General features: G+C 40.9%; 1 protein-coding gene across 1 annotated transcript in view; it reads right to left on the bottom strand.

The window, feature by feature from the left end:
* The window catches only part of qsox2 (quiescin Q6 sulfhydryl oxidase 2), a 59992-nt gene extending 36975 nt beyond the window's left edge, over positions 1-23017 (bottom strand). Inside the window, exons 1-3 of the mRNA XM_055920563.1 lie at positions 22515-23017; positions 3093-3193; positions 2958-3006 (exon numbers count right to left, since the gene is read on the bottom strand). Of these exons, the coding sequence (XP_055776538.1) occupies positions 2958-3006; positions 3093-3193; positions 22515-22788 (424 nt within the window). The 5' untranslated portion in view covers positions 22789-23017. The remainder of the gene's footprint in view (positions 1-2957; positions 3007-3092; positions 3194-22514) is intronic.
* Between the last annotated feature and the right edge of the window lie 3426 nt (positions 23018-26443).

Genomic DNA, 26443 nt, shown 5'->3' with positions numbered 1-26443 from the left:
TCACCAGCAGCAAGAGAGACATCATTGATGTATACAGAGAAGAGAGTCGGTCCAAGAATTGAACCCTGTGGCACCCCCATAGAGACTGCCAGAGGCCCGGACAACAGACCCTCCGATTTGACACACTGAACTCGATCAGAGAAGTAGTTGGTGAACCAGGCGAGGCAATCATTAGAGAAACCAAGGCTGTCGAGTCTGCCGATGAGGATGTGGTGATTGACAGAGTCAAACGCCTTGGCCAGGTCAATGAATACGGCTGCACAGTATTGTTTCTTATCGATGGCGGTTAAGATATCGTTTATGACCTTGAGCGTGGCTGAGGTGCACCCATGACCAGCTCTGAAACCAGATTGCATGGTGGGATTCGAAATGGTCGGTAATCTGTTTGTTGACTTGGCTTTCGAAGACCTTAGTAAGGCAGGGTAGGATAGATATAGGTCTGTAGCTGTTTAGGTCAAGAGTGTCCCCCCCTTTGAAGAGGGGGATGACCGCAGCTGCTTTCCTATCTTTGGGAATCTCAGACGACACGAAAGAGAGGTTGAAAAGGCTAGTAATAGGGGTGGCAACAATTTCAGCAGATAGTTTTAGAAAGGGTCCAGATCATCGAGCCCGGCTGATTTGTAAGGGTCCAGATCCTAAAGACTGATTCTATACTGCGTTTGACATGTTTCTACGAACTGTAATGGAATTTTGTCTGAACTTTTGCCTGGACCTGCCCGCGCGTCGTGAGTTTGGATTGTGTACTGAACGCGCGAACAAAAAGGCGGTATTTGGACATAAATGGACTTTATGGAACAAATCAAACATTTGTGGAACTGGGATTCCTGGGAGTGCATTCTGATGAAGATCAAAGGTAAGTGAATATTTATAAGGCTATTCTAACATCTGTAGACTCCACAACATGGCGGATATCTTTATGGCTTGTTTGGTCTCTGAGTGCTGTACTCAGATTATTGCATTGTGTGCTTTTTCTGTAAAGTTTTTTTGAAATCGGACACAGCGGTTGCATTAAGGAGAGGTTTATCTAAAGTTCCATGTATAATACTTGTATCTTTTATCAATGTTAATTATGAGTATTTCTGTAAATTGATGTGGCTCTCTGCAAAATCACAGGATGTTTTAGAGGCAAAACATTACTGAACATAACACGTCAATGTAAACTAAGATTTTTGGATATAAATATGAACTTTATCGAACAAAACATACATGTATTGTGTAACATGAAGTCCTATGAGTGTCATCTGATGAAGAATATCAAAGGTTAGTGATTCATTTTCTCCATTTCTGCTTTTGTGAATCCTCTCTTTGGCTGGAAAAACGGCTGTGTTTTTCTGTGAATAGGTGCTGACCTAACATAATGATATGTTGTGCTTTCGTCGTGAAGCCTTTTGAAATCGGACACTGTGGTGGGATTAACAAGTTTATCTTTAAAATGGTGTAAAATACTTGTATGTCCGAGGAATTTTAATTATGAGATTTCTGTTGTTTTGAATTTGGCGCCCTGCAGTTTCACTGGCTGTTGTCATTATCGATCCCGTTAACGGGATCCCAGCCATAATTAACTCTGCTGTAGAGGATACGTTTATTAAAGTTACCAGCCTCAGAAATTGCAGGCGACATAAATGCTTCAGAGTTCAAGTAACAGACACACCATCAATTGTTCAGAGGAGACTATGTGAAGCAGGCCTTCATGGTCGAATTGCTGCAAAGAAACCACTACTAAAGGACACCAATAAGAATAAGAGACTTGCTTGGGCCAAGAAACACAAGCAATGGACATTAGACCGGTAGAAATCTGTAATTTGGTCTAATGAGCCCAAATTTTAGATTCCAACCGCCATGTCTTTATGAGATGCAGAGTAGGTGAACGGATGACCTCTGCATGTGTGGTTCCCACCGTGAAGCATGGTAGAGGTGTGATGGTGCTTTGCTGGTGACAATGTCTGTGATTTATTTAGAAGTCAAGGTACACTTAACCAGCATGACTACCACAGCATTCTGCAGCGATACACCATCCCATCTGGTTTGCGCTGATGGGTTCTGACTTATTAACTTTAAAATATGAAATATTCTCATTCATGTCACTGAGGGAGAGAGGGGAATGTTGAACATTTACATTCTGTCAGAATATGTTATTGTTGGACATCAGGGATCTTATGGGGAGGAGTAAGGAATTTGGGAAGAGGTCAGGTCAGATGAAGTGAGGAAGAACAGATATCACTCAGGTTCTGTCTAGCAACAGATGTATTGGCTTTTCAGATGTGTAGGAGGAGACTCCGCATAGGAGAAAGGGTTAAATACCAGGACTTATGTGAATATGTTCTTTGTCTTGTGCACCCAGTGGGTGAATAAAGTTGGTTTGAGCTTTATTAAGCATCCGTGAGTTTTTTACTCTGTTTATTTAGAACTAAACAGTTGGCGCTGCAAGCAGGATTCAAAGCAATTTACAGTCAAACTAGAGATTGCGAATCAGTGAAACAAGAGCTGGTACCAAAAACAAGGTTGGCACAGATCCTACACCTGTTACCACTCATTCATAAATCTTGGGAAGATTTATAGTATACGGACCTAGAAAGCCTGAACTTATTCAGTAGTCCCGTTGTATTCCGACCGGTCACAGCTTTATTGTAAGTCCCGGAAGGTAAGCCTGAGCAGCCTGGTACTTGCAGAGGGTAACTCCTAGGGCATAAATCCCAGCCCGAAGAGTAGGTCTTTATGGAAACAACTTGAGGAGAATGTCGAATACGAAAACAACTGTCTTGAGATGGACATATTATTCTAGAATGCAGTGGTGGTACGGGTCTGTCTACATTTGGCAGTATGGAACCAAATTTACAAACTGCAAAGCCTTGTCAGAAAAAAACTATATTGTGAACATTTAAGTGCATACAAATCAAAACTACTTATTTTGTTCCAAAAACAATCCCCAAATGCATCTACAAGTACCAAAATCTTACCTCTGTATGTTTTTCCAACATCAAATGTGGGGCCACGTGCTTTAAAGTACTGAGGGAGAAAAGAACAAGCGGCAGAACTGTAAAACAAGTGGCTTATTAGTAGCCTACATGATTCAAATCTTGGCTGGCACATACTCTGAAGGTGGGGTAGAAGTGAATGCCAAACTCCTTGCAGATGTCAAAGTTATTCTCATGAGCACAGTCCAGGACCCCAATCCGTATGGCATGCTCCCAGTCTAAAAAAAAAGAGAAAATTGATGTCAGTTGTTGTTACAGGGACAAAGGCAAAGTAAAGGCATCAGCAAGCTTCAGTTCGGCTGTGGCTTAGCCTAACGAGTGTGCACGCATACTCCCTTAAAAGACCTCACTTGAAAAACGAGAAGATAGCGACAATAGTACTGTTTGTCCATTTTGAGATGCCATGTCCAGTATACACTTCGTCAAAAATAGTCATAATTAAAGTAACTCAAGAAATATCTTTTTTTTTAACGTTTTTGCAGAGTCGTGCAATTTTAAATCTAAGATGTAAAATCTGTTTGGTGTAGTATTTGTCAATGAAAAAAATGTACATGAAAATGAGTCGTCTCTCATTGGAATACAACAGACTTTATGGAAGAATCCCTACAGTTGACCTATCACCGACGAAGGGGCGTAGACTTCGGATCCGAAATTCGGTTTGCCTCTAGGGGAAAAAAACATGTTTGCCCGAACAGCCGGGAAAACTCAAAGTAAAGAATTAACAAAAACGTCACAAAATATCCAAATATATGCACAAACTCATCCGAACTGTTGTCTGGGAAGCATGCGGATGCCTTAAGGCAGTGGTACAAATCCTAATTAAACCTTTAATGAATTTAGAGAAACTAAAAGGCAAAAAGTACAGTTGTGGCCAAAAGTTTTGAGAATGACAAATATTAATTTCCAAAGTTAGCTGCTTCAGTGTCTTTAGATATTTTTGTCAGATGTTACTATGGAATACTGAAGTATAATTACAAGCATTTCATAAGTGTCAAAGGCTTTTATTGACAATTACATGAAGTTGATGCAAAGAGTCAATATTTGCAGTGTTGACCATTCTTTTTCAAGACCTCTGCAATCCGCCTTGGCATGCTGTCAATTAACTTCTGGGCCACATCCTGACTGATGGCAGCTCATTCTTGCATGCTTGGAGTTTGTCAGAATGTGTTTTTTTGTTTGTCCACCTGCCTCTTGAGGATTGACCACAAGTTCTCAATGGGATTGAGGTCTGGGGAGTTTCCTGGCCATGGACCCAAAATATCAATGTTTTGTTCCCCGAGTCATTTAGTTATCCCTTTTGCCTTATGGCAAGGTGCTCCATCATGCTGAAAAAGGCATTGTTCGTCACTAAACTGTTCCTGGATGGTTGGGAGAAGTTGCTCTCGGAGGATGTGTTGGTACCATTCTTTATTCATGGCTGTGTTCTTAGGCGAAATTGTGAGTGAGCCCAATCCCTTGGCTGAGAAGCAACCCAACACACAAATGGTCTCAGGATGCTTTACTGTTGGCATGACAGGACTGATGGCCCCCTCTTCTTCTCCGGACAAGCTTTTTTCCGGATGCCCCAAACAATCGGAAAGGGGATTCAGAGAAAATTACTTTACCTCAGTCCTCAGCAATCCAATCCCTGTACCTTTTACAGAATATCAGTCTGTCCCTGATGTTTTTCCTGGAGAGAAGTGGCTTCTTTGCTGCCCTTCTTGACACCAGGTCATCCTCCAAAAGTCTTCGCCTCACTGTGCGTGCAGATGCACTCACACTTGCCTGCTGCCATTCCTGAGCAAGCTCTGTACTGGTGGTGCCCTGATCCCGCAGCTGAATCAGCTTTAAGAGACGGTCCTGGCACTTGCTGAACTTTCTTGGGCGCACTGAAGCCGTCTTCACAACAATTGAACTGCTCTCCTTGAAGTTCTTGATGATCCGATAAATGGTTGATTTAGGTGCAATCTTACTGGCATCAATATCCTTGCCTGTGACTCCCTTTTTGTGCAAAGCAATGATGACGGCACATGTTTCCTTGCAGGTAACCATGGTTGACAGAGGAAGAACAATGATTCCAAGCACCACCCTCCTTTTGAAGCTTCCAGTCTGTTATTTGAACTCAATCAGCATGACAGAGTGATCTCCAGCCTTGTCCTCGTCAACACTCACACCTGTGTTAACTTGTTATGTTATGAAAAGCGTGCCCAGAGTAAACTGCCTGCTACTCAGTCCCAGTTGCTAATATATGCATATTATTAGTAGAGTTGGATAGAAAACACTCTGAAGTTTTTAAAACTGTTTGAATGATGTCTGAGTATAACATAACCCATATGGCAGGAGAAAACCTGAGAGAAATCCAACCAGGAAGTGGGAACTCTGTGGTTTGTAGGTTGTCAACTCTTGGCCTATTGAATACACAGTGTATATGTGGTCATGTTGCACTTCCTAAGGCTTCCACTAGATGTCAACAGCCTTTAGAACCTTGTTTGATGCTTCTACTGTGAAGTGGGGCCGAATGAGAGGGGAATGAATCAGAGGTCTGGCAGAATGCCTTGAGCTCATGACACTCGTTCACGTGAGAGCAAGCTCTGTTCCATTGCTTTTCTGAAGACAAAGGAATTCTCCGGTTGGAACATTATTGAAGATTTATGTTAAAAACATCCTAAATATTGATTCTATACTTCGTTTGGCATGTTGACAATCTTGGTATTCTCTGGCAAATGCCAAACGTCCTGCACGGTGTTGGGCTGTAAGCACAACCCCCACCTGTGGACGTCGGGCCCTCATACCACCCTCATGGAGTCTGTTTCTGACCGTTTGAACAGACACATGCACATTTGTGGCCTGATGGAGGTCATTTTGCAGGGCTCTGGCAGTGCACCTCCTTGCACTAAGGCGGAGGTACCGGTCCTGCTGCTGGGTTGTTGCCCTCCTACGGCCTCCTCCACGTCTCCTGATGTACTGGCCTGTCTCCTGGTAAGGCCTCCATGCTCTGGACACTACGCTGACAGACACAGCAAACCTTTTTGCCACAGTTCGCATTGATGTGCCATCCTGGATGAACTGCACTACCTGAGCCACTTGTGTGGGTTGTAGACTCCGTCTCATGCTACCACTAGAGTGAGAGCACCGCCAGCATTCAAAAGTGACCAAAACATCAGCCAGGAAGCATAGGAACTGAGAAGTGGTCTGTGGTCACCACCTGCAGAATCACTCCTGTTTTGGGGGGTGTCTTGCTAATTGCCTATAATTTCCACCTTTTGTCTATTCCATTTGCACAACAGCATGTGAAATTTATTGTCAATCAGTGTTGCTTCCTAAGTGGACAGTTTGATTTCACAGAAGTGTGATTGACTTGGAGTTACATTGTGTTGTTTAAGTGTTCCCTTTATTTTTTTGAGCAGTGTATATCACTGTTCCCGACCCTCCTCCTGCTGCTGGCCTTCGCAGAATCTGCCATTATTCTCCCGAAGTTAAAGGTAATAGGCTACACCAGCAGTCGGCAACCTTATCCATTTGGAGCGCCAATTTATCTTGCCATTTCTACTGATCTGCGTGCCAGTTGTGATTTTTACACGCAAATTTTTATGGAACAGATTTATTTAATTTATTTATAATAGTCTTTGTATCTCTAAACACAGACAATGATTTTCTCTCAATTAAAATTATATAAATCGAGAGTAACTTTTATTGCCAACTATGTAAAAACAGCCTACATAAAGCCAACAAATAACATTGCAGCCTGCAGGTAGAAAATATAAATCACATTGCATTACATATGCATGGCCTGTCTGCAACAAAGTTGAAACATTGTATCAACTGTGTCAGCCGAAACTCACTAGCAAACTTGCAACATTGTATAAAATATTCTGGGCCCTCAAGAGTTATCCACACCAGTAAGCTTTAAACAGACACAGCTGTAGGCTATTTGTGCAAGGGATAAGAGGTAACTCGGTATTTTATGACGTTTCCACTGGATAAGAACATTACATTTCTCCCTTCATTTCCTGCCAAGTGGTTATCCACTTTTCAAATGCTTTTGATTCTAAAAAGACTTTATTTACTTGGTGTTTGAGGTGAATAAAACATGACTGAAAAGCTCCACATCTCCTTAGTGGTGGTGAGTTAAGACAATCAGAAATACTAAAATCAGACATCCCCCAAATGGGCACATTTATAAGCCTACATTTGTTACGCAGGCCAGGTAGACTAGCCCTACTTCTATATTTGTAATCAGGTGTGTGTCCTTACTCAACATTGACAGGATCACTTCAAACTAAAGTTGATGAATAAATTGACAAAACTGTGTGAAGTAAAAAATGAAGTAAAAAAATAAATAAAAAAATAACTTGTTTCTCACAAGTGTAGCATAGGTTGTGATTTCTTCAATATGTCCACGCCGAAAATGATTGTAAACGACTGTAATAATAATATTTTGAATGCGTTAACAGAACTTACAGTAACCAAATAAACATTGCAGATTAGAAATTAAGGGAATTAACAGTAAAATGTAGGCTACTGCTGGTGACATAGGGGGAATTGATACACAGCAAACCATGCACACACAAAGAAGTTTTGAAACAATGAATATTAGCGGGAGCGCACAATCTGGAGAGTCGTGCCTTGTACTGCTGAGCCACACTTTTCTTAGACCGTGGCATCTCCGCGGTCTTAATGGATTATTCCACTGAGACAGGCGCAAAGACAGGTGCCTCGTGTGCCATGGGGAAAAAATCTATTTGCCACTGGTCGACAAAAAAGAATCTCGGTTGACCAAACAATCGACCAGTCGACTAAATGGGGTCAGCCCTAAAGCATGGTTTATGTTCCTGTTGAAAACAACAGAGTAATGAAACCTTATATTTTGGGTTATGATAGGGTTATGGGTAGGGTAAGACAGTTATGATAGGGTAAGACAGTTACGCTATGCTCTAGACATTTGTTAGTTACCGTATTTAAAGGTGTTTTTTTGCATATCCCACATTGCAGAGTGGGGTCACAGCCAAGGGTCTGCCACTACTTTAATACATAGTTTTATTTTTGTTGTTAGAGTAGGTGTTGGTGATTTTTTTTTTTATGTTTAGGCAGTAGATCAGCTTTAATATTGCATATAGAGTGTAGCTTCCATCAATGTAATTGTCTGCATCATTTCCAATTCCCCATATATATTTGTTTGTAAATACAGTACCAGTCAAACATTTGGACACACCTACTCAATCCAGGGTGTTTCTTTATATTTACTATATTGTAAAAATAATAGGGAAGACATCAAAACTATGAAACATAAGGAATTATGTAATAACCAAAGTGTTAAACAAATCAAAATATATTTTATATGAGATTCTTCAAAGTAGCCACCCTTTGCCTTGATGATTGCCAAGAGTGTGCAAAGCTTTCTTTCAACTAGCTTCATGAGGAATGCTTTTCCAACAGTCTTGAAGGAGTTCCCACATATGCTGAGCACCTGTTGGCTGCTTTTCCTTCATTCTGCGGTCCAACTCATCCCAAACCATCTCAATTGGGTTGAGGTTGGGTGATTGTGGAGGTCAGGTCATCTGATGCAGCACTCCATTACTCTCCTTGGTCAAATAGCCCTTAAACAGCCTGGAGGTGTGTTTTGGGTCACTGTCATTGTCCTGAAAAACAAATGATAGTGGGACTAAACGCAAAAAAAGATGGGATTGCGTATCGCTGCAGAATGCTGTGGTAGCCATGCTGGTTAAGTGTGCCTTGAATTCTAAATAAATCAGTGTCACCAGCAAAGCACGCCCACACCATAACACCACCTCCTCCATGCTTCACGGTGGGAACCACACATGCAGATATCATCCTTTCACCTACTCCACGTCTCACAAAGACACAGAGGATGGAACCAAAAATCTCAATTTGGACAGATTTCCACCAGTCTAATATCCATTGCTTATGTTTCCTGGCACAAGCAAGTCTCTTCCTCATATTGGTGTACTCTTGCAGAAATTCGACCTTGAAGGCCTGGTCTGAACAGTTGATGTTGAGATGCGTCTGTTACTTGAACTCTGAAATATTTATTTGGGCTGCAATCTGAGATGAATATAACGCGAAAGAACTTATCCTCTGCAGCAGAGGTAACTCAAGGTCTCCCATTCCTGTGGCGGTCCTCATGAGAGACAGTTGTCATAGTGCTTGATGGTTTTTGCGACTGCACTTGAAGAAACTTTCAAAGTTCTTGACATTTTCATGGATTGACTGACCTTGTCTTAAAGTATTTATGGACTTTGTCACAACACAACTGATTGGCTCAAACACATTAAGAAGGAAAGAATTTCCACAAATAACTTTAAGGCACACCTGTTAATTAAAATGCATTCCAGGTGACTACCTCATGAAGCTGGTTGAGAGAATGCTAAGAGTATGCAAAGCTATCATCAAGGCAAAGGGTGGCTATTTGAAGAATCTATATTACATTTTGATTTGTTTAACACTTTTTGGTTACTAAATAATTCCATGAATTATTTCATAGTTAGGATGTCTTCACTATTATTCTACAATGTAGAAAATAGTAAAAATAGGTGTAGGATCGTTTAGGGCCAAGTAGTGGGATGGGGTGGTGGGTTAGATGGTGGTGCAATTCAATAAGTTTTTCCCCATTCCCTATTCTGTTTTTTTGGGGTGACCAAAATGTGCAATTCGCACTTCGACCTGCGACAGATAGCAATATGACACATGAAGAAGAAGGCCCACGACTTAGAAGTTAGATGCTTAACGATTTTAATGCATGACTCGGAGCTCCGGTATCAAACGTAACATCACTACTAACTAGCTATTATGTTAAGTTAAGAATTATCTAAGGTAAAAAGTGTTTGCTTTGTTTGTTGAAACAGTCTCTGGGCAGTGAATGTTGTTAACGTTAGCTTGCTAGCTAGCTAACGTTAGTTAGTTCAAAAAGACCAAAGGGTTAGCCAATAGACCTTGCTTGGTTGCCTTTTTATGCAGATCATTTTATGCATTGTTCTGTTTGTGTCTAGCTAGCTATGTTAAATGTTGAAAATAGCAGTCAGTACTTGCTAGCCACCTAGCTCGCTAACATTCGCAATGATGCTAGGTTAGGTAACGTTTGAACATTTTCATGCCAAGGCAGCAGCTACTCTTCCTGGGGTCCAGCAAAATTAAGGCAGATTACACCATTTAAAAACATCACAATACATTCACAACACGCTGTGTGCCCTCAGTCCCATACTCCACCACATATCTACAATACAAAAAGCATGTGTACGTGTGTATAGTGCGTATGTTATCGTGTGTGTTTAAGTGCCTGTTTGTGTTGCTTCACAGTCCCCGCTTTTCCATAAGGTGTATTTGTATTGTTTTTTAAATCAAATTTTACTGCTTGCATCAGTTACTTGATGTGGAATAGAGTTCCATGTAGTCATGATCTATGTAGTACTGTGCGCCTCCCATAGTCTGTTCTGGACTTGGGGACTGTGTAGATGCATCGGTATGCATCGGGTATGCATCGGTGTCTGAGCTGTGCGCCAGTAGTTCAAACAGACAGCTCAGTGTATTCAACATGTCAATGCCTCTCAGAAATACAACTATTGATGAAGTCAATCTCTCTTCCACTTTGAGGCAGTAGTTCAAACAGATAGCTTTGAGCCAGGAGAGATTGACATGCATATTATAAATATTAGAGTTACGCAATTGCAGAGCCTCGAGACATGCAGAGGCAAAATTGAGCTCTGTACTGCAGGGTTCTGTATAGCTCCGCATTGACATGATTGGTTGACGGTAGGCGGAGGCGGTACATCCTGTATGAACACAATCTCACTTCCTGACAACAGCTCTGCACTGCTCCGTGAAATGCAAATGTTTTATTTTTTAACCTTCATTTAACTAGGCAAATGAATTGCCCTGACTTCTGCTGAGGCCATATCACCGTAAATGCTGCATGGCCAATACAGACGTCAGAATGACCATGCATCCAGATGCACAATGCACTTCTCTCCCGCCAATTTGTGCACATTCATTGTTTCATAACGTCATTGTGTTTGTTTGAGTTTGATTGTTAGTGTATATCAATTCCCCAGTATATCAATAGTGTATATCAATTTGCGCCTGTCCCAGCACATTAACCCGTAATTCCTAATCTACAATGTTTGTTACTTGTTACCACCTCTACGCAGACGACACCATTCTGTATACTTCTGGCCCTTCTTTGGACACTGTTAACTAACCTCCAGACGGGCTTCAATGCCATACAACTCACCTTCTGTAATCGATCACTGCCCGCACCTGCCCGCCCGTCCAGCATGACTACTCTGGACAGTTCTAATTTAGAATATGTGGACAACTACAAATACCTAGGTGTCTGGTTAGACTGTAAACCCCTTCCAGACTAACATTAAGCATCTCCAATCCAAAAATAAATCTAGAATTGGCTTCCTATTTCGCAAAAAAGCATCCTTCACTCATGCTCTCGTGAAACTGACTATCCCGCCGATCCTCGACTTCGGCGATGTCATTTACAAAATAGCCTCCAACACTCTACTCAGCAAATTGGATGCAGTCTATCACAGTGCCATCCGTTTTGTCACCAAAGTCCCATATACTACCCACCACTGCGACCTGTACGCTCTCGTTGGCTGGCCCTCGCTTCATATTCGTCGCCAAACCCACTGGCTCCAGGTCATCTATAAGTCTTTCCTAGGTAATGCCCCGCCTTACCTCAGCTCACTGGTCACCATAGCAGCACCCACTCGTAGCACACGCTTCAGCAGGTATATTTCACTGGTCACCCCTAAAAAGAAATTCCGCCTTTGGTCACCTTTCCTTCCAGTTCTCTGCTGCCAATGACTGGAACGAATTGCAAAAATCACTGAAGCTGGAGACTCATATATCCCTCACTAACTTTAAGCACCAGCATCAATATTATTCCAGCCTTCCCGTTCATTGTCGGAGTGGACACACTTTTAGCAAAGTGCACAACCTATGCTACACTTGTGAGAAACAAGTTTTGGTTAATTTCATTCCATTTACAAGTTGTCAATTTAGTCATTGTCTTTTGTTTAGAGCGCAGAAGAACATTTGAAGTGCTGGTACTCAGCTCTGGTGAGCTCCTGCCCAAGTCAAGCACTGCCGCTTCTTATCCCTTGCGCAAATAGCCTATAGTTGTGTCTGTCCCGAGCTCACTGGTGCAGGAAACTGCAGAGCCCAGAATGTTTCATACAATGTTGCAAGTTCTCCAGCACAAGCTTTGGGCTGGATCCAATGTTTTTATTTGTTGGCTTTATGTAGGTTATTTTTATATAGTTGATTATGGCAACATGAGTAGCTTTTTAGGTTTGTATCATTTTTATTTAATTGATATAATTTTGATTAACCACATGATTGCGATATGACAAATTAAATGAAACTGTTTACATTAGCATCACTAACGGCTATACAAAGTGGTAGACGTGCACCACACAGACAGGGGCATAGTTGTTGCCTCTTCAGAAAGTTGCAGGAAATACGAATCAATAATATATTCTGTTCGTCTTATGATAAACTTGGGCAAATTAATAAATTTTCAATACAGTTAGTTGATTCCCTACTAAGATCAATAAAACATTTTATATTGTTGAATTCCGTTTTAATGCCTGGATTCCGTAAGGGCCCTAATTCTGATATTTGGACCAGAATGAGGCTCTCCACTACCTATGATGATTCACCATCTTCAGAAAATGTTTTTAGAATTTATCTGCAGCAAATCGACAAAAAGCCTAAGCCTACCAGTAGCCTATGCAAATTAGTGAGGCAAATTAAAGGCTCTCACCTCAGTGATGTGTGGTCAGGGAGATAGAAGCCTGTCTCTAATAAGCACCTGTTGTGTTCAGTTATTTAAGCAAATAAAAAACACCCGGTAAGCTGATCAGGATGGCTAACATGTTCCATCTGAAATGGTAGGCTACACTGACTGACACACAATTTAGCGTCACACAATTTAGCGTCACTGTCTGCCAAGCCCTGACATCCTAGGAAAGGAAACCATTGGTAACAATGCAATACCATGGACATATATCCACGTTGCATAATTTTAGAATGGCAAAAGGATGTAGAAGATAGACTTTATTCCATCAGTTCAACACCTTTTATAAACTAGCCAACACTTGCTGTTCAGTTGTCAATCAAGGCACAGTAAATAGCCTATGCGCCACAACTCCACGTGGTTGGCTATGTGAAACACGCGAAAGAAAATAAATACATCTTCCAGAAAACAATAATTAGGCTAAGTGGATTTTGACTCATTGTTACCACTTACATTACATGGGACGTGCAAATTCAAAAGCATCATGCACTCTCCCTCTGTGTAACGAAATTTGACCGCAACCAACCATTGCGCACACCGGAAAGCGGGACTGACAGCAGACTGAATTTCCCTGTCATCAATTGCTTTGTGAGTGACAGGCACCTATACTATCAATAGATCACTGTAATATGCACATTGTTCATTCTAGTGGGAAAGGGCTCGACGGACTAGCAAATTGAAAAATAGCCTAGTTAAGATGAAGTGGAAAAAGTAGCCTGGCTGAAACTGAGTCTGTAACCGGCTGATTAGCCGACAGGCCGGCGCTAATGGAAAAAGTTAAAGGACAGGCAAAATAGATTGTTGGTGGAGAAAGCAACAGATCGATTATTTAAATTGTGCCTGAAGGCAATACAAAACAACTGTTGGTTACACCCCCCCCCCCCCCACTGTATGGAAATAAAAGGCTGTGCCTGGAGTCAGTGGTGTCCATGGGCTGTTCCTATTCGCCATCTTCCTACAATCCTTAATGTGCCTCGGCTCATGTGGAGAAATGCAAGCCCATGGGTCAATAGAAAACAATGAGCCTGAATGACCCCCATTGAGAGAGTAACAGCTGGTAGGCGGCCATTCACGGGCTAGCCAGCCGACAGCATGTGCCAACAAAGAGAGGTATAATGTATTAAACAGCTCTCTCTGATATGATCCTTCCTCATCTTCTCAAGAACTCAGTCTGCCTCCCTAAAAAACATGCAATTCGGCAGAATGCTTCTTAGTGAGAATTTAGGCCAACATTATCAATCTTGTCTATTGTATACATCTTAGTGCTGAGCGAATAACAGGAAAAAATGAAAAATATGCACATCCAATTTATCAGGTGCAGGATAGATGAACATTTTAAATAAAAAAGTAATATGTCTGCAACTCTGGTATGGTGATTTAATCAGACGCACAAAGAAGACATCTCGTCCTGACGAAAATACAACTCGAAACCTGACGAGGATCCAACTTGGATCGAAACATTGTCTTTTTTGTGCGTCTGATTAAAATAAGTAAAATGTGCAAAACCGGTTCGTACTTCCTGATGTGATGAGCATAATACTATGGCTAAACTGCTACTTGTTGGAGAGAATAAAAGGAAACTACTGGAAAATGAAAGAACTGGCTAGGTGGTCACAGAGGACAAACGAGATTTAGAAAAAAAGGTAGGCCCAACCTGCATCTACAACTAGGATAAAGCATTTCCAAGAAAATGTAAGCATTGAAACCAATGACTGTATATATGAATGGAAAAAGCCATCGATCTGGTGATACCATTAATTCCTATGTAAAGACTCATCAGCGCATTGAAGCCAAATTAAGGATTTCCACTAGTTACCACAACTTCATAATTGTGTATATCGTAAAAATGTGCTTTTTGGTCTTAACTTAAGTTTAGTCGGGTTAAGCATAATGTTAATAACCGTGTGGTTAAGGTTAAGGGTTAAGTTTAAAATCAGACTTTAAAAGGCAAAATTGTACAAACAGGCAGGGTTTACGATATTTGAGGCTGTGGTAAAAAATGTTTGTGACGAACTTTGTTTGGCCGGGCGGCCAGCTCTGGGAAGAGTCTTGGTGGTTTCAAACGTCTTCCATTTAAGAATGATGGAGGCAACTGTTCTTAGGGACCTTCAATGATGCAGACATTTTTTGGTACCCTTCCCCATATCTGTGCCTCAAAATATCTGTGCCTCTAACCCTCAACATGATCGGTAAGTGTCCCAATTAAAATGTTGTAATGGTTTCTATATTTGACCACAGCAGAGTGCAATATCAAAGAATGTGTGTGTGTCCTTACAAATATGAAAATCTGCATAATGTATGACACAATACATGTAAGAATAAAGTAATCTCTCTAACGCTGGAACAAGGTACGGATGTTATAGGTTATATTCTGTCACCAAAAGGTTTATTTTATTTATTTTTTACCATTTGTTTTTCCATTGTACATAAATCAGACATATTTCAATATCTTACTTTGTCAATAGATAACACTTTCCTACCCCCTCCAGGTTTGGTGAAAGGACCAACCCAGACCCTCTTGCCATGGGCAAGTTCCTTGATTGGTAGGTACCAGGAAGGGTGGGAGAACAACCTGAAGGTAATTCGTTTTGCACACAACAGCAGCATCTAGGCCGAGTACGGGCGGGAGCCGCAGCTGTTGAATGAGGCAAACAACGCAATTGTATATACAATTATTGCATATACTGTAGTCTTATCAATTTGTGATCGACTTAGTGTTGTTTGACTATTGCTATTTTGTACGGACTTTTAGATCACTGAAACTCCACCTGATGTGGAAGTTGTCGAACAAGATCAGAACACCTTCGAGGACTACCTTCAGGCACAGACTGAGAAGGATGTGGAGATTTTTGACCAGGTAAAAATGATAGTCAGCTGTTAATTTATTTTCTTGCCCTCCAAGAGATATGTAAAAAATGTATTTGTAATATGAAATATAAATTGCATGTATTCCTGTCATCAATCAAGGTGAGACTGAACATGGACAAGGCGCAGGAGAAACAGAAGGAGAGCTACCGGAGCAGAATCAGGAAGGGGACCAAGTGCTACGACATCCAGGAGAATTACTTTGTTTGGAAGAAGGACAAAGGGAAGGGGAGACCTGGGAAACCTCGCTGCTCTTTTGCTACTAGCTGGGGTCACCATCTGTTAAAGTGAATATAAAAAAATCTCAATAACTACTTGCATTTGCACACAAAATAACCTGAAGCTAGTTTAAGTTTCCCTAACACTGATATTTTTTTTTCTCTTCCTAGGGTTATCTCGGTGGAAGCCAACGATCTTCTACAGTTGGATAAGTTGGACGGTCGACCACTGGAAGCACTACACTTCAGTGAAGCCCAAAAGGCAAAGTATTTAAACCTGTCTAGGACTGGGGTTCAGAACCGCTCGCCAACAGCCAATGAAATTGCAGGGCGCCAAATACAAATTAACAGAAATCTCATAAATCAAATTTCTCAAACATACAAGTATTAGGCACCATTTTAAAGATAAAATTCTCGTTAATCCAGCCAGCCACGGTGTCTGATTTCAAAAATGCTTTACAGCGAAAGCTCCACAAACGATTATGTTAGGTCACCACCAAGTCACAGAAAAACCCTGCCATTTTTCCCGGCCAAAGAGAGGAGTCACAAAAAGCACAGAGATCAAATTAATCACTAACCTTTGATGATCTTCATCAGATGACACTCATAGGACTTCATGTTACACAATACATGTAGGTTTTGTTCGATAAAGTGCATATTTATATCCAAAAATCTCATTTTACATTGGTGTGTTATGTTCAGTAGTTCAAAAACATGCTATGATTTTGCAGAGAGCCACATGAATTCACAGAAATACTCATTATAAATGTTGATGAAAATTAAAGTGTTATGTATGGAACTTTAGATACACTTCTCCTTAATGCAACCACGGTGTCAGATTTTTAAAAAAACTTTACGGAAAAAGCTTAATCTGAGAACGGTGCTCTAGAGCCCAAACCAGCCAAGAAATATCCGCCATGTTGCGCAGTCAGCATTAGTCATAAATAGCATTATAAATATTCACTTACCTTTGATGATCTTCATCAGAATGCACTCCCAGGAATCGCAGTTCCACAATATATGTTTGTTTTGTTCGATAATGTCCATAATTTAAGTCCATTTATGTCAAAATAGCTTCTTTTGTTAGGGCGTTTGGTAAACAAATCCAAAAGGGCGTTCAGGTCCAGTCAGACGAAAAGTTCAAAAGATTATTTTACAGGTCGAAGAAACTTGTCAAACTAAGTATAGAATCAATCTTTAGGATGTTTTTATCATAAACGTTCAATAATGTTCCAACCGGAGAATTCCATTGTCTGTAGAAAAGCAATGGAACGAGAGATACCTCATGTGAAATGCACGTGACTGAGAACGAGGCTGATGCCAGACCCCTTAGTCAAACAGCTCTCATCCAGCCCCCCTTCACATGAGAAGCCTGAAACAACGTTCTTAAGACGGTTGAAATCTAGTGGAAGCCTTAGGAAGTGCAACATAACCCATATCCCACTGTGAATTCGAGAGGCCGAGTTCATAAACTACAAACCTCAGAATTCCCACTTCCTGTTTGGATTTGCCATATGAGTTCTGTTATACTCACAGACATCATTCAAACAGTTTTAGAAACTTCAGAGTGTTTTCTATCCAATACTAATATGCATATATTAGCTTCTGGGACTGAGTAGGAGGCAGTTCACTCTGGGCACGCTATTCATCCAAAAGTGAAAATGCTGCCCCCTATCCCAAAGAAGTTAAGTACATATCTCCCATTTATAACACTGCACTAATCCATCAATTTTTTTCACAGTAAAGTGTAACCTGTGTGTTTGCTTGTTTAAGTGTCTGTCTCCTACCCTGTTCCCTTTAACTCTGCTCCTGTTCTCCAGGAGCTAAGGGTTCTGGCCAACACCCAGACATGTATTCACCTGATGTCCTCCATTACCAACCACCCTCCAACTTTTCATTACATCATCTACAGCCACTGTTGTTGCCATGATCTGCTAAGAAAGTCATCTTGCTCTATCATACTGAGCACATATGTGAGATACAAAGATTAACGAAAAACACTAGCACTGCATACACTCAGAACAAAGAGAGCAGCATTGCCTGGACTTTGCAGTCTCCCTCTTTAAGTCCCCCTTCTGAGCCTGTTGAGAACAAGTGACACCCACACAGCAACCACCTCTATATTCCACAGAGCAGAATTCAGTATTTCATTCGCATGATTGCCATTTCACAAGGTGTTCATTGTTGTAAGTTGTATGGTATCCTTTGATGGTATATATTTGATCCACATTATTCATTGTTGTATCCCAGTTACCTACAACTTATACATATATATTGAACCACAAGGGTGTACTAATGAGCTATGCGAAATTGATTTTTTTCTTTTCTTAGAGGACTACTGAAATTAAATTATTTCAATGTAGATAAGAGAAGGGCACTTTTTACTTTTTATTTAATTATATTCAAACTAAAAAATTAAGGTCAAGAACGTTGAAAACCATCAAGCGCTATGATGAAACTGGCTCTTATGAGGACCGCCACAGGAAAGGAAGACCCAGAGTTACCTCTGCTGCAGAGGACGCGTTCATTAGAGAGTGAGCAGCCTCGAAAATGTATCCCAAATAAATGCTTCAGAGTTCAAGTAACAGACACATCAACATCTACTGTTCAGAGGAGACTATGTGAATCAGGCTTCTATGGTCGAATTGCTGCAAAGAAACCACTACTAAAGGACACCAATAAGAAGAAGAAGAGACTTGCTTGGCCAATAAGAAGAAGAAGAGACTTGCTTGGGCCAAGAAACACGAGCAATGGACCTTAGACAGGTGGAAATCTGTCCTTTGGTCTTATGAGTCCAAATTTGAGATTTTTTGTTCTAACCGCTGTGTCTTTGTGAGACGCAGAGTAGGTGAACGGATGATCTCCGCATGTGTGGTTCCTGCTGTGAAACATGGAGGTGGTGTGATGGTGTTGGGGTGCTTTGCTGATGACACTTTTAGTGATTTATTTAGAATTCAAGGCACACTTAACCAGCATGGCTACCACAGCATTCTGCGGTGATAAGCCATGCCATCTGGTTTGCGCTTAGTGGGACTATCATTTGTTTTTCAACAGGACAATGACCCAAAACACACCTCCAGGCTGTGTAAGGGTTTTTGACCAAGGAGAGTTGATGGACAGTGCTGCATCAGATGATCTGGCCTCCACAATCACCCAACCTCAACCCAATTGAGATGGTTTGGGATGAGTTGGACAACAAAGTGAAGGAAAAGCAGCCAACAAGTGCTCTGCATATATGTGGTTACTCCTTCAAGACTGTTTAGATTTTAATTAAACACTTTTTGGGTTACTGCATGATTCCATATGTGTTATTTCATAGTGTTGATGTCTTCATTATTATTCTACAATGTAGAAATTAGTACAAATAAAGAAAAACCCTTGAATGAGTAGGTATGTCCAAATGTTTGACTGGTACTGTACATGGATGAGTATCTGAAAATGGCCTCAAGGGATGTAATTGTAAATTATGTAAATAATGCTGCTGTTGTCTTCAAGGCTAGATGGTGTGACTTATCTTTAGCCACCCAGCACATAGCAACAAAGACGAGAACAGACAGCTTTACACTTAATGTTGGAACTGTGTGTGCGCCCGAGAGTTTAGACACCTTGTTCTTGTGTATAAAAAAAAGAAAAAAAAAGAAGAAAAAAGTGGATAAACAAAATTTACTGGTGTAAAAAAAACATTGAGATGTTCAAAACATTGCTCTGCATTACTGATAGAGCTCTGTGTGTGCCTACAAGATACTGTTTTATCGTGTTTATTTTAAAAACATTGGCTCTATTTTAAACAATGTTTGACCATTTTGAAGAGTGTGCAACTGAAGGGATTTGAAGTGTCAACGGCTCTATTTACTGGGTGGGGTCTACAATGCAGTCTCCCCAAACAAATTCCAGAATAGAACTGATTGTCACAGGGAATGCCATAGGATGACTGACTTAAATTGGTCATACAAGTTAAGGTGATTGAAAATGACTGTCATAAAAAAAACGTGTACCAACAAGAAATAACATATTTACTAAAACTAATTTACAAAATATTTTTACACAACAGTCAGTCACTGTTTTCATCTTAAGGATTCGGGCAGAGCTGAACAGGAACAGTGTAGGACAGTAGAAGGTGGGTTTGAAGGGCTAATATTTGATCATACTAGTCTATGTCCTTCGACATCAAGTGACCCTTGATATTTGGTCATCAAGCAGCCGTTGGTTACAGTCCGTGCAAAGGTGAGTGGAACTGTTGTTTCCCCAGATGTGGTAGTCCTTGACTCTTCTGATGGCTCTCTCCACCAGAATCCTCAGACGAGCTATGGCCTGCATACTTTCAGTGTCCTCATTGCTGTTCTCTTCAACGGGGGAATGATTAGCTTTGCCCCAACATCAGCCAGCATCCTCTCGATGGTGAATCCCTTGTCAGCCATGATACCATCTCCATGCTCCAGTAACTCCACAATTCCTGAAAGCCTTTGATGTCTCGGTCAGAGAGTAGTTACCTTTGTCCTCTGATACACCGGTTCGGTGTAGAGCTCAGAGACAAAGGTAACTGCTCCACATGGGGCAATCCCGATTAGCCCCTTGAAGGTGTTAGTGCTCTTATAAAAGGAGAATATCTCAGATTGAAGAGTAAGGATGTTGAATTCTCACATCTTATTTCTGTGCAGTCAATGATAACTCTGACGTCTGGACTGTGCTGTTGGAACTTGTCAGGCATCGTCACAATCGCATCCTCTCTGTTCATCCAGATGGGCAATGAACCCAGGACTAGGAAAAGATAGTTGGCCCATGTGACGGCTGACAGTAGGGACACTTATTCTAGAGATGTCAGACAAGACCTTCACCTTCAATCCTAAAGCTAAATGGCAGCAATACAGGAAGAACTTGTCAATGACTTGCAACTTGCGGTTAGGACTGGGGGTTGTTTCCAGTCAGCAGTCCGATTCTCTGTCCATTGGACCAGCTTAGATCCAGTGACAATCTCCAACTTGAAATGGGTATAGAATCGAAAATCTTCATCAGAAGCACAGAATCTGTTGACTTGTAACTGAGGGGAGTTGCTTATTCTCAGTTTCTGGACTTGATGTTCAAGCTCTCTGATCCTTTCTGTTGCAGCATCCAGTGCACCTGTTAAAAGTGACTTGACTAGATTACCCTGATTTAGATCATATTTTATTTATGTTTGGACATTGTTCATAATGTCTACATCAGGGACAGTGGTAATAAATAAATTGAGGATGCAGTATGCTTATTGGTCATAGTATGGTATGCCAAAAGTTCGCAGATGTTGTACTAAATACACCAAAATATGAAGTATACGAGTAGTGGACACTATTTCTGTGCTTTTAGAGCCCATAATGCAATTCTAAAGAAAATGGGAATGGCTTCAAAACGTTATCAGATTTGAAGTAAATGGCAGAAAATATTTAGCCTAAGTCCGACAAATTCATCGCTTTAAATAATTATGACACATGTTAAGAAAATGATGAGCAATGTAATGAAGTAATTACTTTTCAAATAAGTTACACGTTATGTTGGCAGACAATTTGTTAGTTACGCTATCCTTACGAACCGCATATCATTACAGCAGTATGTGCATGTATGTTAGCTAGTTACCTAATGTTAGTTGCCTACTAATACATCAAACTTGCCAGTATATTAATTATATGATATTCAACTAACTACCCAACGTTTATTGACTTGATTATTCACGTCATTCTTTGCTTAGCTAAGTGGTACAGTCGTTGTGCGTTCTCAATTGACATTGTTAATGAAGGGTACGTTCGTAAATTCGCTCTGGATATCTACACCAATTTCAGAGCACTCTCGTCTGAGTGTGCCAGAACGCAGAATAACTTTTGATTTTATGAAAGCTCAACACCCGTTGAATATGGCCGGTGTCAGTAAACATCTGCAAAAAAATCGTAATTAAATTGGTCCCAGCAGCACAGTTACAGACACCAACGATATGGACAACATGAAAACAGCTTAATCAGCTCTGCTAGGGAGAGTAAAAGGGTCAGAGTGAGTTCTCTCATTTGTGTCTGGAAGTAGCCAACATGCTAGCCAACATTAGCCAGTTAGCTTGGGTGTTTGACTGCCGTTGTGAGGTCAGAACGCTCAGACCAACCCTACTCCTCGACCAGTGTCCAGTGTGCACTCTGAACGCTCTGTGCAATGTTCTACAGCTTTTTTCCTTCATAAAAGAGCCTCATCTGGTGTATGTGACGTTAGCTCAAATCGTTCGACCTATTGAAGATTGAAGGTCCGAATATTCGGCAAATATCTAATTTCAAACCAACTTTAACCACGGTGTTAAACCGTACCATATGTTGACTAGAATTGTAGATGAGGGGAAAAAACATCGAGATCCAAATAGCTAACTAAGAAAACATGCACGCAATAGATAACATTATGACTATGTTTACCGTTATTGTTATTTGTAATGTTAGCCAACTAGTGTATCACATTTTAATCCAAACTCAATTAAGGTAACTACTAAACTAGCTAGTTATCAGGCAGCTAATAATATTAGCCAGCTAACGTTGTTAGCTATCTGCTAAGAAGATAGCAGAAACACAACAGGGAAAGATAATTTATAAAAGGCTAGCAAACATTTTATTTGACCGTGCTAGCTAGCTAAATATCCATAAGACTCACCTTTTACATCGCCAGCTAGTGCCTTCCAGGTAGGAGAGTACTGGATGCAGTGACCACACCACGATGAGTAGAACTGGACCAGCCAAGCAGTGGAAGAGTTGAGCAAAGTCTGCTTGACAGTCGCGCTTGTCAGTATAACCACGGGGTCCTCGTCAGAATACAGCCGAGTGGTTAGAGACGGATTAAATAGAAACACAAAAATAATGCTCGTTTTGAACAATAAAAAAACTGTTTTTCGGAGCGAAGGGCAGCGGTCAACACACATAGTCGCCATATCGTAAAGACAATGTGGAGATGGAAAGCGAGAGGCTATGGACGGACACGCCTGGTGCCAAAATTGATGACGTATGTCGAGTGGAGACGAACGGATTCGGTTCAGTCAAAGATTTGTTCAACTAAACCAAGATAGACCACAGCCTGTCATTTCCAATGGGTACGAATGAGTCATAGTGGGCAGAACAAGCAAGGTGAGCACGAGCTAGCGAGATCCTATTGGCGCGTTCTAGCAGATATCTGCATATTTCCGTTAGGGAACGCCTCTGTGAAGTGCGCGTGTGCAATAACCCAATTCGCATTTGCACTCATTCTAAACAACGCGATTTTTTTTTTTTATCAGATTGTAGGGAATAGAAAACGGGTGGGTATAATTTGGGGAACGTTCCAACAGGAATCTGTTCCAAAAACATTGTAAATAACCAGTTTGCAAACAAACAACGCATGCATACAAAGTTGTATAGTGGCAGAATAAGATACCGGGTAGGGAGTGGGGCCATTTCATTATGTTTTTCACTCACCACGTTTAGGCCAAAAAAATGTCTGTCCTCACTCTGGTACCCTATGGCCAAACATTAAGAATAAGCTACGTGGTGAGTTGATACCTATTCGGCAGCTAGTTAGCTAGGTGAATTGATCATGCTACTTTGTATGCGTTTTTTGTTGGCCACCTTATACTTTACGAAGTTTTTGGAACAGATTCCTGTTGGGACGTTCCACAAATTATACCCACCCTCAGAAAACTGTATTGAGATCAAATGTTTCATCGATGTAAAAATGTGCAGAATGTCAGCCAAAATCCATCTCGTTCCTGCTTCTCCCACTACCGGCCAGTGGGCTTCCTCTCGCAAACCGGATGATTTATAAATGTGATAAAATATTGCGATTGTGGCTAATCTTCAGCGAGACTGAAATTTGTCTGCCGAAATTGGGATTTGGGAGTGTTCAGAGTGATTCAGTTTTTATCCGACTGAATTGTTCGTTGTTGTTTTGGGGAAAAAAATGTAAAAGTCAATGCCGTAGTTGTAGATTTTCGGTGCAATAAATGTGCTTCAGCGGTCTCTCTGGTCTGATATTGGATACACTATCTCGCTACCTTCCACTAACGCTTCGATCACACCAACAATGAAACGCAGCATCGTCCTGATATGTGTGCAACAAAAGTTCATAAATCACCTTCTGCTACCATTTCTGTCAAGCGGCCTGTGCATACAGTTTAAAGAATATATTCGATAAATCCAACATGCGCCACACAGAACGCACGTCAACTGCCTCTGCAACGCAAGTGCAGCGTTCCATTGGAAATTAATGTACTTATGTTGTACAAAAGTGCAAAAACATTGTCGGTGTAATCGAGGCATAACATGCTGACCACATCGCCTGCGATTTGCGCACAAGCGTTGTAAAATAAATGTACACATACCTGTTATTCAATCACACCTGGTACACATACCTGCTCACGTGCATCTTTTTTTTGGGGGGGGGGGGGGGGGGGGGGGTAGATCAGCTTTAATATTGCAGGTAGATCAATGTAATTGACTGCATCGCTTCCAATCCCCCATATATATTTTTGCATATATATATATACATATACATACATACACAGACCTGTATTTCCATCTTATACATACTATATACATTTTATGGACACAGTCTATTTTACAATAGCTTTATTTTGTTTGTTTTTAAATCTTGTCCTTCATCTACCCTCAAACTCTCCCATATATGTGTAACGGATGTGAAATGGCTAGCTAGTTAGCAGTGGTGCGAGCTAGCAGCCTTTCAGTCGGTTACGTCACTTGCTCTGAAACCTAGAAGTAGTGGTTCCCCTTGCTCTGCAAGGGCCGCGGCCTTTGTGGAGCGATGGGTAACGATGCTTCGTGGGCGACCGTTGTTGATGTGTGCAGAGTGTCCCTGGTTTGCACCCGAGGTCGGGGCGAGGGGACGTACTAAAGTTATACTGTTACATATGTAAGATATCCATCCGGTTTGATTTCTATTTGCCATATATTTCAAACTGTACTCTTTCAAAAAGTTCTTAACCTATATACGTTTTACGGGCACATTATGTATGTTTTACATTCGTTATGTTGTTGTTATTAGTCCCAACTTCAGCTCCATTCAATCCCTCCCATCTATCTCTTAACACCATCCATATTGGATTTCTATTTGCTATACATTTTTCAACTGTGCTGTGATGCTTCACAAAAGTTTTGAACCTTTCTATTCTCATTGTTCCTACAGATTGTAAATTGAAAATAAATATTTTTGCTAAAAGTATTATTATATTATTGAGCGACTGAATATGACTTTCAGATCACCCAGTACTGCTGTCCGCAGGGTTAGCTCCAGGTAAATATTGCAATTCTTCAGCCGTTCCTGGACCTGTGACCAAAAACAAGCTACATATGGACAGTACCAAAACAAATGATCTAATGATTCTGCCTCTTCACAGTAAACTCTGCAGTGGTGGGAAGGTTGTATCCCCCATATAAATAACATTCTGTTGGTTGCAAGAATTCTGTATAATCATTTAAATTGAAAAATTCAACGTTTCGAATCCGCTGTCATTTTGCGTATCAGTTCATAAACTATGTGCCATGGAATCAGTTCATAAACCATGTGCCATGGAATCGGTACGTCAAAAATCTCTTCCCAACTATTTTGCAATCTATATGGCACGGCTGTACATTTTTTGGTCCTTAAATTAAATGAAACTAGTATACTTTTTTATTTATCTTTAACCAATTGTGGTCTTTGATGCAGGGCCGACAGACAAATTCCTTACTTTTTCCCCCTTCCACTTTCCTCTTCTATTTTTGCGGTAATGCTGCAATTAGTTGGTTGTAATTTTGAGTAGAAATTGGTTCTATTTGTGATGCATGATGTGCTTCAAGTCCCGCTTCTCCCATCTCCTCATTGGTTTTTAAGAGCATATACCCACGTGGGTGATTGAAAGTTGAACTGATGTCCACAGTCCAGTCGGTTGTAGTAATGCACCTTAATATTGGTTGCTAACCGCCATATGAAGTCCACAGAAGAAGAGATTACTAGAAACTAACTAAGTTTACACTTTTATCTGTGGATTAATTATCGGAGTAGAGAACACACCATTTTGTGTGACTCAGAAATGGTAAAAATTCTGCAAAAATCCAGGAAAAAATGCACCTTGCGCATTTAATGTAAAATAACAACCCAGTGTTTATATCCCAGGGCAACAGCAAGCAAGCTAACTAAATGTCCATAAATGTTTCACGTGTTTCGACCTGTCCCCAAATTAATATAGTTAGTTCAGAGTTCGTTTTGATATTTCAACCTCCGTGTCCTGATTGTGTCTAGTGTGGATGGACAAAATCAACGTGCGCATGTGCGTGCTCGGTGTAGTCAGGATGTTACACGCTGACCATACCGCCCCTTGTTGCATACGTGAGTATTGCAAAATAAATTTACATATGCATGTTATTTAATAATTTCATCCAAACTGCTCACGAGCATTTGCATAGCCAGGCGTTAAAATATAACTTGGTTCTATTTGTGGTAATGCACCTTAAAGTTGGTTGCCAATCGCCATATAAAGTCCACAAAAGAAGAAGAAGACTGAAGGAGGAGAGATAACTATCTAGTTTTCCCCTTTTATCTGTGGATTAATTGTCAGA

This window comes from Salvelinus fontinalis, chromosome 4 (assembly GCF_029448725.1).
Source record: "Salvelinus fontinalis isolate EN_2023a chromosome 4, ASM2944872v1, whole genome shotgun sequence".
In the NCBI taxonomy this organism is placed as follows: domain Eukaryota; kingdom Metazoa; phylum Chordata; class Actinopteri; order Salmoniformes; family Salmonidae; genus Salvelinus; species Salvelinus fontinalis.
Note: the sequence above shows the minus strand (reverse complement) of the source record. Positions and strands in the feature narration are given on the sequence as shown.